Raw genomic sequence first — 16,383 nt, 5'->3', positions numbered from 1 at the left:
GCAGAGCATCAGGGCGGGGGGGGGGGTGGGGGGGTGGGGTGGGGGGTGGTGCTTGGTCCCCGGGACCCCGGGGCCCTTAGCCAAGTGCACCCCGCAGGCCTGCAGCGCTAAAGGCCAGTCCCTCTCTCCTCCCAGGTAAGCAGTGCTGAAGATCCCACCTGGGGCTCTGGGAGGTCGGGGTGGGAGGGAGGGTCAGGAAGCCAAGGCCTGTGTTCCGTGCTGAGCGCACACCCCTCCGTGCTGACAGCGACCCCCTGCCGATGGCGCACCTGAGAGTTTGCGCCCTTGGGCGGGGCTGCAGCATTATGCGTCCTTCGTTGCGGGGTGGCTCTTAATGGTCACTCAGCAGAGTCCAACAATAACCACGTGCCGCCTTCCCGATGCAGAACTGGCCGGGATGCTGTGTGGGAGGGATGTGGTCTGTGCCAGTTGCTCAGGTGCCAGCAGCTCAGATGGGTATAAACTGCAGCCTGGTGTGGAGCCGGCACAGCCTCACCCAGACCCCAGGTGACCTGCTGGCAGCTGCGAGCGCAGAGCCCCGGAGATGAAGGCCCTGTTCCTGATCATCACTCTCGGCCTGCTTGCTGCCCTGGAGGCACAGGACCCCCTGTCCTTCCCCTTGGAGACACAGGATGTGAGCCTGGGAGGGCGACGGGGGCAGGTGGAGGGACAGGTGGACTGCCTGTAGGCGGCAGTCCCAGGGGCCCTGTCTTAGGAAGGGTCACTGAAGGTCGGCTATGACCCTGTGCTCTCTGCAGGAAGGGGTCAGATGGAGCAGGAGAGCAGATTTGTGGGGTCACAGGCACTCCCTGCCTCTGTTCGGGGCCGGGAGCCCTGAGTTCCGGGCTTGTTCTGACTGAGCGAGGGGTGTGGACACGAGAGAACCCAGACTGCCTTTAGTAGGGGCTGCAGCTGGGCGCTGGGGGGCTGGGGCTGCTGGGTGAGGAGGGGAATCTGGGCCACGCTGGGGTGGACTCAGGGGCTCAGGACCCCCATCTGCTCAGATCACAGGGACATGGTATGTGAACGCCACAGTGGCCGACAATGACCTGCCTAAGGAGAGGAGGCCTGGGAGTACCATCAGGACCAGTAGGGAAAGGAGCCGTTGGCACCGCGCGTGCGGGCGGTGAGACTGTTGGGGCGGTGCAGGCTCCCACGTGACATCTAGAGGCCCCGCCCCCTTGGCGGGGTCAGACGCCTCCCGTCACGAGGTGGGTGGAGGGGCGGGGCCCTGAGCTCCCAGCCTCCCAGGAGAGTGAGCCAGCGCAGCGTGTACGCTGAGCCTGTTAAGCAGGTCGTTAACCAAGCCCTCGTGGGACGATTAAGAAACTGAGGCCAGGAGAGAGGCAGGGAGTCGCCCCAGCCACAGGAGGTGGACACGGTCCAGGGGACAAGGGAGGGTGCCAGCCTCCCAGGCCAGGGTTCAACCGTCCCATAGGGTTTGCACTGGGAATGGGAGATCCTGAGATCCTGAGGGTCCCTGCCCACCCACTCCCATCAGGACCCTTTCCTCTGGGCATTGACACGTGGGCACACACACACACAGACACACACACTAAATGTCCTGCTGGGAGTCCCAGTGGACCCTGGGATGTGACAAGAGAGAAGAAGAAAGAGGTTGGAGGCAGCTCTGCCACGGGCAGGGGCTGCCAGTCTCCTGACACGGAGACCAGCCCCGCAGCATGGGGAGGGGACAGACGAGGTGAAGGCGGTTCTGTGCTGCTTGGACTCCTTCATTCCTTCTTCCCACATTTCTTTCCTTTTTTTTCCCTTGGGGATAGGTCACCAGGTTTATTTATTATTTTATTTTAATGGAGGGACTAGAGAGTGAACCCAGGACCTCATGCATGCTAAGTCTGCGCTCTACCACGGAGCTGTACCCACTCTCCGTCTTCCCACATTTTTTTTTTTTGCAACTTCCCACATTTCTTGAGGGTGTGCTCCATGCAGGCAGAGCTCTAAATGCTGGTGGCATAGCAATGAACACGCCGTTTGACGGGCTGACAGATGAGGTCTTCACGCCCAGCACACGTGCCTCCAAGCAGATTTCGTGCTCAGGAGATGATGAGTCAGACAAGAAGTCTAAGCAGGGCACCTGGAGTTCCACGACAGCTGGAAGAGGACAAACTTCCTGGGAAGCTTTTAGCATCCCATCACCAGAATAGGACTGGGAGAACACAGGGGCCCCTGGGAACAAGAAACGTGGCTCTCTGCCATGGGGAGAGGTGTAAAGTCCTTTGTCTCTGACCCTGGAATCCGTGTAGTCTTAGGCATCTAGGAAATGGTGACAGGCTCAGTTAGTTTGCAAGTGGGTCAAATCTCAGCCCCTTCTTAGTTCTCAATGCACCAAAACAGAAGCTGCACTCCAGGGCACAGCTCAGAGCACTGGGGCAAAGAGCTGGGGGCTTGAGGAGGGCAGAAAAAGCTAAACACAGCTCTTTTAGGAGCCACAATATTGGGCAAGAATGAGTTTTGGGCTCCAGCAAGTGCTGGATCAGAGTGGGGCGGTTAAGAGGTTCGCCTCTGCACCAGATCTTTCAGGTCCAAACCCTGGCTCTGCTGCTTGCTTTGTGCGGATCACTTCCCTTCTCTGGGCCTTGATTACCTTTTAAAGGTAAGGATCGGGTGAAGATTAATGAGTTAGTACAGAGAAAGCACTTAATAGAATGCCTGGCACACCAGTGTCCTATAGAAGGTTTAGTGCAATTGGTTCAGCAGATCAGGGCCCCAGGGGCAGCACAGAGGACAGACTCACTGCTGGTGGGAAGGGAATGGAAGTGAGGCCAGTTCAGAGGATGAGGAAAGCTATGGATGGGGTACCCTCCACCTGACCCCTGCCCAGCGCTCTGGTTCCCCAGGAGGCTGTCAGGCATAACAGTGCTCCTAGAAAGGCAGGGGTACTGCTAGCAGGGTCACGCTCCTTGTTACCAGGTAGGCGAATCCTCTGTTCCTCAGGTTCAAGAGTCCCAGTGGACCATGTGTTGGAAGAGAGAGGCAGGCTCTCTGAGATTGGCCAGGTTGGATTTCTGCCCCAGGGGAACTGGTCCTCAGCCAGGTCATCCAAGAAGAGGGGAGATGGGAGGAGCTTGGGGAGAAGGAGAGGGTGAGGAGCTGATGGATGAGCTGGCAGTGAGAAAGGGGAGCATCTAGCGCAGGAGAGCCTCTAGGCTTCTGGGATCACTTGTGCTCCCTGTCAGCAAATGCAAGGGGGAAATGAAGTTCTGATTAAAAAGAACGTGCCTCAAACAATAAATGCTGGAGAGGGTGTGGAGAAAAAGGAACCCTCCTATACTGCTAGCGGGAATGCAGTTTGGTGTCACCACTGTGGAAAACAGCATGGAGAGTCCTAAAGAAACTAAAAATAGACTTACCATATGATCCAGCAATCCCACTCCTGGGCATATATCCAGAGAAAACTCCAATTCGGAAAGGTACATGCACCCCATGTTCACAGCTGCACTATTTACAACAGCCAAGGCATGGAAACAACCTAAATGGCCATCGACAGATAATGGAATAAAGAAGTTGTGGTATATTTATACAATGGAATACTACTGAGCCATAAAAAAGAATAAAATAATGCCATTTGCAGCAATATGGATGGACCTGGAGACTGTCATTCTAAGTGAAGTAAGCCAGAAAGAGAAAGAAAAATGCCATATGATACTACTCATATATGGAGTCTAAAAAAAAAAAAAAAGGACAATGAACTTATTTACAAAACAGAAACAGAGTCACACACATAGAAAACAAACTTATGGTTACCAGGGGAGAAAGGGGGTGAGAAGGGATAAATTGGGAGTTTAAGATTTGCAGCTACTACTATATATAAAATAGATAAACAACACAGGAAACTGTATTCAATATCTTGTAGTAAACTATAATGAAAAAGAATATGAAAATGAATGTATGTATGTATGTATATATGACTGAAACATTATGCTGTACACCAGAAATTGACACATTATAAACTGACTATATTTCATTAGAAAAGAATGAAAGAAAAAAAAGAACCTCTGAGGTAGGGACAATGGTTCCCCTATATTCTAAGTGGGAAACTGAGGTGCCAAGATCCCTCCTGGCCTGTGAGGAACAGCACTGGGGTTAAAGCCGTGTCCCTCCAGCCCAAAGGCACAAGGCTTGGCTGGTTCGGCCTCTTCCTGGAAAATGGAGCCCTGAGCAGGGATGTCAGAGGCCCTGGGGCCTGGAATACCTCAGCCCCCTCCCCCGCACACCAGACACACTGTGGCCTGCCCCCTGGGCCTGCCCCCACCTGGAACACACACCACATCTGACGCAGGACACGCACATGCACACGCGTGCACACAGAGTCCATGAAGCACTGGCTCTTCTTGGGAGGGTTGCTGTCTCATGTTTTCTGTTCTACTTAAAAGTCCCAGCTACCCCACACGCTCGGTCACGGCCCACTAAGCGGTGGTAAGGGCACTGGGGACCTCCGCCTGAGACCCCCCCGGCCCGACCCTGGGGTGTCCTCTGCAGGGCTCTCAGAGACAGGCAGAGATGGCCATCCACGCACATGAGCAGCTGAAACGTGTCTCTAGTCGTTTCCTCTGGTTTCTAGAAGTAGATAAACTGAACCAAAGGGAAGGGTATCGGGGTCCCATTGCCGAGTCACCCTCCAGGAGGAGAGTTCAGGAACCTTTTATCTTCCCTCACCATTTTACCCCGAGGCTGCCCTGAGGCTGACTTTGTCCTCTCTCCTGGAGGGTAGCGGGCATGGGGATAACAGAGATTGTCGGCTGGGTCAGGGGACAGCTGTTGCCCGTTGGCAGAATGCTGGCATGTCTGCCAGGGCCACAGGGCTGGGTCTGCCCCATCCCGCCCAACTCTTTATTGTCAGGATGGGACCAGTATCCAGAAGGTACACCAGAGAACTTTGCGAAAACACAAACTGAGTGAGAAAAACCAATCAGCAGGTCCCAGACTAGATCCTGGGAAACTAGTGTTTGCATCTAAAAATGGAGTCATGACCTTTCAGCCAACAGTCACCAGCTCCCCAGGCCTGTGCCAGGCCCCTGCAGACTCTGGGGAAACAAGCCAGGAACTTAGGGTCCTCAAGGGAAATCCCAAAGACACGGGCAATGACGTCCGCAAAGGACCTGGGAGGCTGTGCCCAGGCGCCAGGAAGATCTGGGTTTGTAACTTCAAGCTGCATCAATGTGATCTCAAGCAAACCTATAACCTCTCTGAGCCTTGATGGTTGTTCTGTCTTCCATACTGTTTCTCTGTCCACCTATTCCCCGACTTCCAATGGGGTTACCTCCTGATAAAAGTCCCATATGGTCTGTACCAAGTTCCTCCCCAGCCCTTGTTGCTTGGCCCCTTATTTACCATCAGGGTACCTTCTTTTTGTCCCTCTGAATGCCCCACCACCACCACGCCTAAGCAGAGGCCTCTACCTCCAAGGCCTCCAGCCCTGCGCTTGGCCTATGCTTGGAGACGTGTAAAAGGGTCTCCCTGGGGCTCCTGGAATCCCTGGGGTGAACCAGGGTCAATACTACCCCTACAGGCCATGGTTGGAAAGTACGGCCAACTCTTCTAAAAACAGTAGTTTTTTCCCCCAAATCCTTTCTCTTATTTCTCAGGCCCATATCCCCATCAGCAGTGGCCGGACGCGCACTTCTCGCCCGGAAGCCGGGCCCGCTGCTTCGGAGACCGCAGCCCAGACGCAGGATAGAGCCCAGAGGCCTCCCTGCGCGTTGGGACCCGGGGGGCCGGGGCGGCAGCTGGTGGGCGGGGCGTGCGGGAAGATAGGCGGGGCAGCGGTGAGTGGGCGGGGCGCAAGGCTGGTCGGTGGGGCTGCGGCCAATGGGCGGGCGGGGCGCAAGGCTCCTTTTCCCTCCCCAGAATCCCACCAGGCTCCGCCCCCGACCGGCCCTGAGTCAGGCCCTACCCAGTGCGGTACTGGAAGCTCTGCGCGGCCGCCGGATTTCGCCGGAACCCCGGCAATCCCTGATTTCCCGGCCGGGGTGCGCCGTTAGGATCCATCCTAAGGCTGGTCCGGCCTCAGTGGGGTGAATCTGCAGCCCGCAGGGACAGTCGCGCTCCCTCCGCCGCACCTTGTCCTCGCCCCGCGCCCGGCCGGAGGAGGAGCAACGAGCAACGCGAGTCCCGGGCCCGCAGTGGTCGGCGGAAGTCCAGGTGTGCGTTCTGGATGCAGATCCCCGGCTGGGGCGGACGGAGCTCGGGCCTGGCTCTGCGTCGGCAGAGCGGCCCCGGGGGCCTGGGCCGGGCAGGAGGCAGGATCTAGCGGAGCCGACGCCCGAGGCGGGGCCTTAAGGGTCGGACGCTGCGCCCCAAGCCCGGTAGGGAAACGGGTCCGCAGACGGAGGAGAGGGACGGGCTTGCTAGAGGCTACTGAGTGAACAGGGGCCAAAGCCCCAAAACTCCGGTCCGGGGAGCTTTATGTGATCCCGGGCGGATACCCGCAGGGCTGCCGGGGGTCCCAGGCTCACTGTGACCCGGGCGGGACCAAGCGGCTTTACAGCCCTTACCGCCTATCAGGGGCAGTGCGTCTTGTTCCCCTCCACCACCACCACCAAGACCCCTATAACTGAGGAGGACACTGAGGCTGTGGCGGAGCGGGAAGGAGAGTGACTTGCCCCAGGTTACCGCCGAGCTGTGAGAGCTGAGGTGCTTTCCGGCGGTCCCCTGGAAAGCCCAGGCCCCGCCTCCCGGAGGAATGCACTGCTGCCACCCCTGCCCGACCCCCCATCCCTCCTAGGGGTATCGCGGCCGCCCCTCTCTGCGCAGCGCTCCCGTCCCCAGGCCTGGTGTGTCCCCGCTGTCCCGGCTCTGGGCTGCTTTCTGGTGTCCTGTTTCCCCCGGGAATCCTCCAAGCCCGGCCCCAGCACTGTTGCTCTAGTCCCTAGGATGGCCGCCCTTTGCTCGCGGCGTAAGGAGGTTGGGGGAGCCGAGGCCGGGGGCCGATCGTCCGGACCTGAGCGCCTCTCCCAAGGCACAGCTGCAGGCTTCGGCTGAGCGCTGAGCCTCTGTCGCCGGGTCAACCTACCGGAACTGCCAGATCTGGGCCGGGGGCGGGGCGTCCAGCAGGACGAGGAGATACCCGGAATCCACATTCCCCTGGTGGGGCTACCCAGGGGAGGGCAAGGCAGCAAGGACGGGGCCACTGTTCCCTGGATAAGGAACATTCCTTTGCAGGCGTTTCCGGACCCTGGAGACACAGGCCTAGAGCCTGAGAGCCCTGAGAGAGGTGGGCTGATTCACCAAGGCACACTCAGTCTCTGCAGGTGCCCAGGCTCAGATGCTGCACCCCAAGATGCACTGCCCCAGGCTAGCCCTGGGCCTGGGATTCTGCCTGCTGGTGGGCATGGCCCTCTACTGTCTGTGGTGAGCATGCCCCATGGAGCCCTCCCTCCCCACCTCAGACACCCCCTCTGTCCGCATCTCAACCCCTCAAACCTTGACCCCTTCACAGGATTCCCAGGTCCCACCCACCTCTCCTAGCACACCTGTCCCCCAACCCCAGCCCCGGTTAAGACTGAACTAGTCTGGCTTATGGGGGCAGAGCCGGGGGGGGGGGGGGTTTGCCTTGTACTGGCCTCCTAACCTTTGCACTTGTTCTTTCCTTTTCCTGGACTATTCTTCTCGCCGTGTTAATGAGGAACTCCTGTTTGTGCCCCAAAATTCACCCCAGGTGTTCCTTCTGCAAAGCTCCCGGGGCTGCCCCTCACCTTCAGCCCCTTATGTGCAGGGTGTGGCATCCAGAACATTCCTGCCCCAGGAATGAATGGCCGCATGGGGGCATAATGACAGCACTGCAGAAGGCCAGGAGGCTTTGTCCTCTGAGGTCAGCCAGACCCAAGGAGTGATGGGGGATCCCCAGGTGCAGCCCTGGGAGCCTTCACTCCCACAAACAAGTGAGTTTTCAGCCTCAGGGGCAGAGTGGAGTCAAACAGGTGTTTTTCCTTCCCAGGGTGTATGTGGAGAGCTCACTGCCGGTCTCGTACGTCCCCTATTATCTCCCCTGCCCATCGATCTTGTAAGTATCTGGGTAGGAAGTTTGGGGGCGCTGTGAGCTACCCAGAGTGGGGGAGTTGGGAGGGTTTTTAAGGTCACTTTGCAGGTTCTTAGGTCATAAGCTCATGATTCTGATCAGTGCGATAAATATTTAGGTAATTTGTGAACTGCCCTAAATGTGGAGTGAAATTCCCTTGTTTCAGTCCTTGGGTGTCCCTGCAGGACCCCCTCCATGGTGTGACCTGGAGCTTGTTGCATAGCTCTGAGCCTCACTTGCTGTATCTGTAAAATGGGATGATAGAGGTGCCTTTCCCGGGCCACCTGGAGCATGGGCTGCAATGATGCCTGTACAAATCCGGTGTTGCACCTGACCGACCCATTGGAAGTACTCAGTAAACAATGCTTTTAGGACTTGACCTTTTTGCTCAATTTTGTGTTCTATGTGAATTCATGGAACAAATGGATACGGGACCCGTCTTCTCCACAAGCCTGATTTTTTTGACATTTAAGAGTGGAGAAGATGGTTTGGGACAGTCTCAAGGGTGCATTTGGCCCCATGGTCTTTTGTTTTTCGTGACAGCAAAAGAAACGTTTAAAATCTGGATCAGAGACTACTAATTAACAACAAGGTGTGTTTTACTCTTATAAACATAGAATATGGAAATTAAGAAGCTGGAAAACAGAAAAGACAAAAAAAAAAAAAAAACCCTCTTGTGTCCTCCTGGTCTGATCATACTCTGATTCCAAAGTTCATCAACTTGTTGATTGCTGCGCTTTCTAACTTGGATAGATTTGAATAGAAGCAGAAAGGCTACTTGCTACTGAAAACAGTTGCGACCATGCTGTTTTTGCAATTTTTATCCTGTTTTCCCAGAATTGGCTTTATTTGTCAGAGTTTGGTCACCATCATTTTATTCAACCCAGGGGCTGGGCTCTGATTCTTGAACCCCTCTCCTTTTTCCACCAACAGCTTTGGGGCATTTGGGTTGTTTCCAGTCTCCTAGCATTCTAAATTAGTTTGTAAAGCTCTGATTATAAAGCGGTTTCCATCTTGAGGATCCTTTTGTTTGGTATATTTCCTTCCTGAGCCAGAGGACATGGCTGGGTTCTTCATCCATCTGGTCAGGTTGTCCCCAGAGGGACCATCTCGGCCATACTCACTCACACAACACCACTCCCACCCCCAGCAGCTGCCTGCATCTGGGCAGGTGCTGGAAGTATCAGGCATCACAACAAACAAAAACCAAACCATCTTGCTGATTCTGGAGATGGAGACGGGAAATGCCATCTGATTTAATTTTTTCTTATTTTTTTAATTTAAATTTTTAAATTTCACTTCTTTGATTCCTACCAGGTCCTCATCTCCCCCATGCTTTCCCTTAACTGAATTTCCTCTTCTGTGACTCGCCTGCTCAGCCACCTCCCTTCTTTGGCCTGTTTTCAGGGTCTCTGTCACCTTGGTTGCAAGTAATTGCTACATTTTTTTCTTTCCAGTTTGTCTGTCTTTTGGTTCTCCTGAGTTATTTTTTTAAATAGACTGAAGTTGGAGATTTTTTTGTCTGTTTCAAATGGTCACAGCTGCCCCTCTGTTCATTTGGATCTCCCCTTTACGTTTAGTTTTATTACCTTCAGAGGTTTGGAAATGTGAAGTTCCTCTTTTTGGCTGTAGCTCATCCGTGGCCTTGGTATTCTTATGTCCAACTTTTTAATGTGGCCAGAGTGGGGTGTGTTGAAGCTGATGGGGACAGGGGAGGCGCTGAAGGCCAGGGAAGTGGGGAACATGGGCCCCTTCCCTCTTCTCACTTCTGGCCATCTTGTCAGTCCCATCAGTTTCTGAGCAGGCACCTGAAATGTGCTTGTCTTTGTGAAACTAGATCAGAAGGCCAATTTGATGGATTGACTTTAAAAACATTGTTGCTTCAAGAGTAGAGACTGATGGCAGAAGGACAAATATTACAGGGTATCATTTATATGAGCGCTCTAGAATAGTCAAATTTATAGAGACAGAAGTAGGAATAATGGTTACCAGGAGCTCAGGGAGAGGGGATGGGGAGTGAGTGTTTAATGGGGACAGAGTTTCAGATTGGGATGATGAAAGAGTTGGAGATGGATGGTGGTGATGGTAGCACAACAATGTGAATGTACCTAATGCCCTGAACCGTTAAAATGGTTAAAATATTAAATCCTTGTAATGTGTATCTTACCATACACATACACGCGCGTGCGCGCGCACACACACACACAGCATAGACTGGAAAAAGTAGGAAAGCTCTAAGAGGCCTAGGGCATCCCATCCTATGTGACATATTGAAGGTACCCAAGCAGACAGGCACCGCATCCTGAGGTGGTCTAAGCCTTATGGCCGACCTCGGGCCTCTGCTGGAGCTGGCTCTGACCTGCTTTCTGGGCGGCCTTGGGCCAGCCTTTCCCTTCTGCAGGCCTCAATTCTGCTTGGAGAATGAATGTATTGTCCCTATTTTAAGGGTGAGGGAACTAAACCCGGAGGAGTGAGATGTCTGGCCCCGGGTCTCTCCAGCCACCTAGTGGCAGAACCCGGAGTTGCATGACCTGTAGCCTCCTGTGTCTGAGCCTGCCGCCGGCCACCTCCTTCCTTGGGCACCCCTCTTCTAGTTCACCCAGGTAGGCCTGGGCTGAAGCTGGTGGAGGCTGACCACACTGACTGCCTGACAAGAAGAAGCCAGGGTACTGGTCTTTCTGACCATTTTTTCTGTGCTGAGCACAGGCTGACAGCCCCTGACTTCCATGGCTCCTTTAATTTTCACGGCAGCCCTGAGGGTTAAGGATGCTTCCTCCTTTTACAGATGAGGAAAAGTGGGTGTATCAGTCAGGGATCCACTAAAGAAGCAGAACCAAGAGGAGGGAGGGACACCGACAGATCGATCAATTGATTGATTGATTTAAAGAAAGTGGCTCCCGTGACTGTGGGGGTGGCTAAGCCAGTCTGAAATCCACAGAGCAGGCCGTCGGGAAGACGAGCGGGAACTCTGGGCAGGAGCTGACACGGCTGTCCATCAACAGAATTTCTTCTTCTTCAGGGAAACCTCAGTTCTATCCTTAAGGTCTTTCAGCTGAGTGTGTTAGGCGCCCCCCAGACTGAAGAAGATGATCTTTATGTAGGTTCAGCCGGTGTAGATGTTATTCACATCTACCAAACATGCACGCACCTTCACGGTAGCGCCTCAGCTGGTGCTTGTGTAAGTGGACACTACAACTGCCCATCGCTGTGGACTCAGGCTAATTAACTCGCCCAAGGGTCCCAGGCTAGAAAGTGGGCTCACGGGGACCTTACAGCCTCTCAAACCTCCCGCCCAGCGCCGCGTCCTACAGAGCAACGAGTCTGAAAGAACACCACTTCTCGACAAGTGGCGCCAGGCTCAAATCATACAGCGCCCCTGGACAGCCGGCTTCTGTAGGAGCCCAGCCCCCGCGGAGCAGGCCGGGCAGTGGGGAAGGGCATCTGCATGGAGCCTGGGGCGGGGGGTGGGGAGGGGTGCCTGCCCCGGGGGGCTTCAGCTCATCTTCATCCTTCCCTGCTTCCCATCTCTGCCCCCGATCGTGGCACTAACAGCTCTGCCTCACCTCTCCCGCCAGCAACATGAAGCTGCAGTACAAGGGTGAGGAGCCGTCCCAGCCCGTGGCACAGTAAGCAGACTGTCATCCCCGCTGGGTGGCCCCGGGGGTGGGGGCTGCCTCCGCTCACCACTGGCCCTTCTTGGTTGCAGGTCACAGTACCCTCAGCCCAAGCTGCTGGAGCAGAAGTAGGTGTGGAGCAGGGCCTGGGTGCAGAGGGAGAGACCTGGGGTGGAAGTGGCGGGGACAGAGTTCTGGTTTATAAGTTGGGGTAGTGGAGGTGTCATGTGGCCTTAGGATCCTGGTAGTCTGGGACCTGGGCCCCAGTCCAGCTCTGTCACTTGCTGTGTGACCTTGGGCAGGTTCCCCAACTGCTCTGAGCTTTTTCTGCACAGGTGGATAATAATAATACCCCCCTCTTAGGATGTTGTAGGAGCAGATGAGATGGTGTTTGTGAAACGCAGAGCACAGGGCCTGCTGTTTCGTAGCACGTGATCTGATGGTAATGATGATGTTAATGACCTCCATCTCTGAGGCACTTAGCAGGCTCCTGAAATGCCTGACCCCCCCATCCCCGGCACTTGGCGTGTGTTAACTCTCTCCTCTTGACCGTGCTGGGGAGTAGCTATCATGATCCCCACTTTCCCTGTGAGGAGACTGTGGCCCAGAGACAGGGATGAAGCTGCCCAGAGTCACACAGCAGGGGAGGCAGGGCCAAGAGGAGACTGAGGCTTTCATGAGGGGAGGGTCTCAGCCCCCACGGCCTCCTCTGCTGCCAGGCACACCAGGCTACTGACACTCACACCCTGGTTGGCGCCCATCGTCTCTGAGGGAACCTTCGACCCTGAGCTTCTGCATCACATCTACCAGCCGCTGAACCTGACCATCGGGCTCACAGTGTTTGCCGTGGGGAAGTGAGTGGTGGGCTGGGCTGCGGGGAGAGGGTGGTTATCATTTCTGAGCCCCAGGGACGGACAGTCCTGGGAGAGACAGGGCCCTGCCCCGGGTGCCAGGGAGGCTCTGAACCAGGTGCAGGCGGGAAGCTGTGGACTGTGATGGTAGGAGTGGGGCTTCCTGGAGGAAGACGGTCTGGCCCTGGCACGGAATGGGGTCGGCAGGGGGAGGGGGGCAGCCTAGGTGAGGGAGCAGCAGGAGCCTTTGTCAGGAGACATCCTTGCCCTCTCGCCCACCCACCCTGCTTCCCCTGAACGGTCCAGGCAGGTGTGAAGGAATGGAAACCCCCCCAGACCACGTCACATAAACAGGGGTCCGTAGTCAGGCCACAGGCAGGTCAAGAGACCTAGGCAAAGCTGGCCCCACCCCAGGACCTTCTCTTCACCCCAACGCCTGCCTACTCTCGGGACCACCACCCACACTTTCTGCTCCCCTCCCTCCCCCTCCCCCCCACGACCTTTCTTTTAGGAGCCATTACCTGGCAGCTTCCCTCTGGGTCCCTTCCTGGGGCTCCTGAGAGAGGGACCCTGATGGGGCCCCAACGCCTAAAGCGCTGCCCGCCTGGGGTCAGGGCACCACCCACCCAATCAGCTGCGGCCGGGAAGCGTGGTCCCGGCACCCAGCACCCCACACCACTCGCCTGCTGCTTGGTTACTTTCCTCTCTCTGAGCCTCAGTGTCTGTGCCTGTAAAGTGGGGATTGTGGTGCCGGCCTTCTTGGGAGTTTATGAGGCCAGAAGGAAGTAAGAATCTCTTAGAACACTGCCTGTCACTTAGTAAGACTCAGTCAAAGTGAGCTCTGTCCGTGACTATGAGAGTCATCAAGTATCATTATTAGGACGATCTTAGGAGGTTGGTGCTATGATTGGAGGAATCTGGCAGACGAAGACCACGAGGGTCAGACCTGAGCGACTTCTTGAGGCGGGAAGCTAGGCCCTGGCCCCGCGTGGTGCTGGCGCATACTGGGGACCCAGGCGGCAGCCTTGTGGCGGTGGTGGTGGATGATGGAGTCATGTCCACCAGGTACACCCAATTCGTCCAGCACTTCCTGGAGTCGGCCGAACGCTTCTTCATGCAGGGTTACCGAGTGCGCTACTATGTCTTCACCGATGACCCCACGGCCCTTCCTCGGGTCCCGCTGGGCCCCGGCCGCCTCCTCAGCATCGTCCCCATCAAGAGGCACTCCCACTGGGAGGAGATCTCCACACGCCGGATGGAGACCATCAGCCAGCACATTGCAGAGAGTGTGCACCGGGAGGTAGACTACCTGTTCTGCGTCGATGTGGACATGGTATTCCGGAACCCATGGGGCCCGGAGACCTTAGGGGACCTGGTGGCTGCCATTCACCCAGGCTACTTCACTGTACCCCGCCAGCAGTTCCCCTACGAGCGCAGGCATGTTTCCACTGCCTTTGTGGCTGATGGCGAGGGGGACTTCTATTATGGTGGGGCGGTCTTTGGGGGGCGGGTGGCCAGGGTGTACGAGTTTACCAGGGGCTGCCACATGGGCATCCTGGCGGACAAGGCCAATGGCATCATGGCAGTCTGGCAGGAGGAGAGCCACCTGAACCGCCGCTTCATCTCACACAAGCCCTCCAAAGTGCTGTCCCCCGAGTACCTCTGGGATGACAGGAAGCCCCAGCCTCCCAGCCTGAAGCTGATCCGCTTTTCTACACTGGACAAGGACACCAACTGGCTAAGAAGCTGACGGCAGAGTCCAGGCTGCTGTGGATGGGGGGACCCCAAGCCCTGCACCCAGTTTGCCCCAGTGAGTACCCAGCCCGCCAGCCCCCAGTGCAGCCTACTTGCAACAGTGCCTCACTTCTCAAGCCTTAGCTGAGACCAGCCCTGTGCTGCCTGCCTCCCAGTCTGCCAGCAGAATCCAGAGGGAAAATGGGCGTGTAAAGGCCTTTGCAAACTGTAAAGGGCCATGCTCACACTAGAAGAATGCAAAGATCACACAGCACGTGGCCCCAAAATGGTCGAAAGGGAGGAAGGGAGACTAGAGGTAGAAGGAGACAGGGACCGCAGGCCTCACCCCACACATGTGCCTTGGGGGCGGGCTCTGGAGTCTCAGCCCCACCCAGGGACTGAAGTCCCCACACCCCCCTCCTTTTGTTGCCTATTGCCCTTAAGTTTGCACTTCCAGCACCCTGGTGTGAAAGGCACCCTGGACCCCTTTTCTCAGGCTGCAGGGGTTCCGGGTCCTGAGATGTCCCCCAGCCACACAGAGCCAATTTCTCACTCGGGACCCCAAGTGCGCCTTTGAAATGGACCAGGTTGAGGCTTTCTGGCTTCAAGTCCAGCCTGCACTTGAGGTGGCCCACACTCCCTTGGCACCAGCTGCCTTCTCTGTAAGAGGGTTAGGGCAGTTCTTAATAAAGGTGGTGAGCGCTAGGCTCTGTTGCTTCACCCGCACGTCTGTCTGCACTGCCAGCCCCTAGGGATTCAGTCAGCCAGAGTGGCCGATACAGTCAGCTGGTGGAGGGGTACAGTCTTCCAGGAAACCTGGGCTGAAGCTGGCCCCTGCGACAGATAGAATTTCACCCCGAGTCTCCTGGAAGACGGGTGAAGTGGAACCGTGCCACCAGACAAGCCGCACTGGTGAGTTGGAGCAGAGCCCACCAGCTGGGTTCCCTGTGGGCTCTTAGACCCTAAGCACATAGCAAATGTGTCTGCAAGGGCCCCTGTGTCCCAGGTGAGCCTTAGCCCTGTGAGGCCCCTGACAGGCATGGGGCCCCCAGGCCATGCATTGTGCAGGCTCAGGATTAGAGAGGCTTCAGAGCCCAGCTGTGGTCCAATCTGCCTGGTGGGACAGAGTTGTGGTGGTGGGGGCGGCCCAGTGTCCACTCTCCTGGGGGCAGCAGCGTCTTTGCCATGTAAGGGAGAGGCGGGGGGGGGGGGGCAGAGAGGGATGTAATCTGTGGTCATAATGGGAGAAGGAGGAACCCCTGACCTGGCCACCCCTGGCAAAGCTGGGGCCAGCCCCAAGCCCACTCTTCCTGCAGGTTTGGCCAGCGAACAAGGACAGGCTACAGGTGGGCAGACTGACCAGTGTGAGGAGACAGCGCGGACTGGACAAGACGCATCGGGGAGGTTAGGCAGTTAGGCCTGGGTGGACCACGGCCCATGTGTTACCAGTGGGGAGCACCTTCCTAGGATGTCTGTCCACACCCTGGGGAGGGAGGGGTTGTGAAGCCGGTTAGGTTGAAGGAACAGGCCCTGCCTTCGAGGAGTTTCCATGTTGGAGCAGGGAGAGGGCCTGTGATGTGGAGAAGGAGGTGGCCCTGAGACCTGGGCAGCATCAGCCTTGCAGGAAGGGGTCCCTTCTTGCTCCCAGGCCACTCTGGGCCATTCTCAGCCTTGGCCCGAGCCCTCAGGTACTATGGCTACCCTGGTCCCCATCCCAGGGCATGGCCCTCAGACACAAGTTGAGTGAGTGACAGTGCCCAACTCCTGGAACCAAACTGGGGTACAGTCTACTTTCCAAAAAGATGCTAAGGGCTTGGGGGCTGGAGCTCCTCCATGGTTGGGAGGAAGTAAGGTGGGATGGGTGGTGGGGGACAGGCCTGGCCTGGCAGAAGGAGGTGAGAATGCCTGGAAATAGAAATAGACAAAATTACAATTACAGAATGTCTGCAGTGGCCCCTGAAACGTAAGCCGCCTCTCCTTTCATGGCCAGCTACCTCTTCTCCATGCCCGACAACCCAACATCATTACCCTGTCGCAGGGCCTGGCCCAGCACACCTCTGCTCACACTGCCTACCAGTCAGGCCTCCCGGTCCAATCACGTGGCCAGTTCCTGGATACTTACTCCTGACTTCACCTCCTCCAGGAA

General features: G+C 56.4%; 1 protein-coding gene across 7 annotated transcripts; it reads left to right on the top strand.

Moving 5' to 3' along the window:
• Window positions 1-5,880: 5,880 nt before the first annotated feature.
• GBGT1 (globoside alpha-1,3-N-acetylgalactosaminyltransferase 1 (FORS blood group)) lies at window positions 5,881-14,957 on the top strand. Of its 7 annotated transcripts, none has more exons than XM_032478744.1 (7): window positions 5,882-6,162; window positions 7,183-7,371; window positions 7,958-8,023; window positions 11,614-11,664; window positions 11,745-11,780; window positions 12,372-12,506; window positions 13,569-14,957. In XM_032478744.1, exons 2-7 carry the CDS (start codon window positions 7,286-7,288, stop codon window positions 14,251-14,253), a joined length of 1,059 nt encoding a protein of 352 aa, XP_032334635.1. In that variant the 5' UTR covers window positions 5,882-6,162; window positions 7,183-7,285; the 3' UTR covers window positions 14,254-14,957. The 7 variants fall into 7 exon arrangements, with proteins under 7 accessions (XP_032334639.1, XP_032334635.1, XP_032334641.1 ...); XM_032478750.1 differs by having other exon boundaries at window positions 11,745-11,784; XM_032478747.1 differs by having other exon boundaries at window positions 11,591-11,664.
• The last annotated feature ends 1,426 nt before the right edge of the window (window positions 14,958-16,383 follow it).

Source organism: Camelus ferus, chromosome 4, assembly GCF_009834535.1.
Source record: "Camelus ferus isolate YT-003-E chromosome 4, BCGSAC_Cfer_1.0, whole genome shotgun sequence".
NCBI classification, from domain to species: domain Eukaryota; kingdom Metazoa; phylum Chordata; class Mammalia; order Artiodactyla; family Camelidae; genus Camelus; species Camelus ferus.
The sequence above is the reverse complement of the archived record's forward strand: the minus strand, read 5'-3'. Positions and strand labels throughout refer to the sequence as shown.

Bases quoted from the DNA above. Each gene is read 5' to 3' on its own strand.
- GBGT1 (XM_032478744.1), top strand. From the start codon at position 7,286: ATGCTGCACCCCAAGATGCACTGCCCCAGGCTAGCCCTGGGCCTGGGA. The intron at 7,372-7,957 runs GTGAGCATGCCC...TTTCCTTCCCAG, and splicing joins ATGGCCCTCTACTGTCTGTG to GGTGTATGTGGAGAGCTCAC. The intron at 12,507-13,568 runs GTGAGTGGTGGG...CATGTCCACCAG, and splicing joins ACAGTGTTTGCCGTGGGGAA to GTACACCCAATTCGTCCAGC.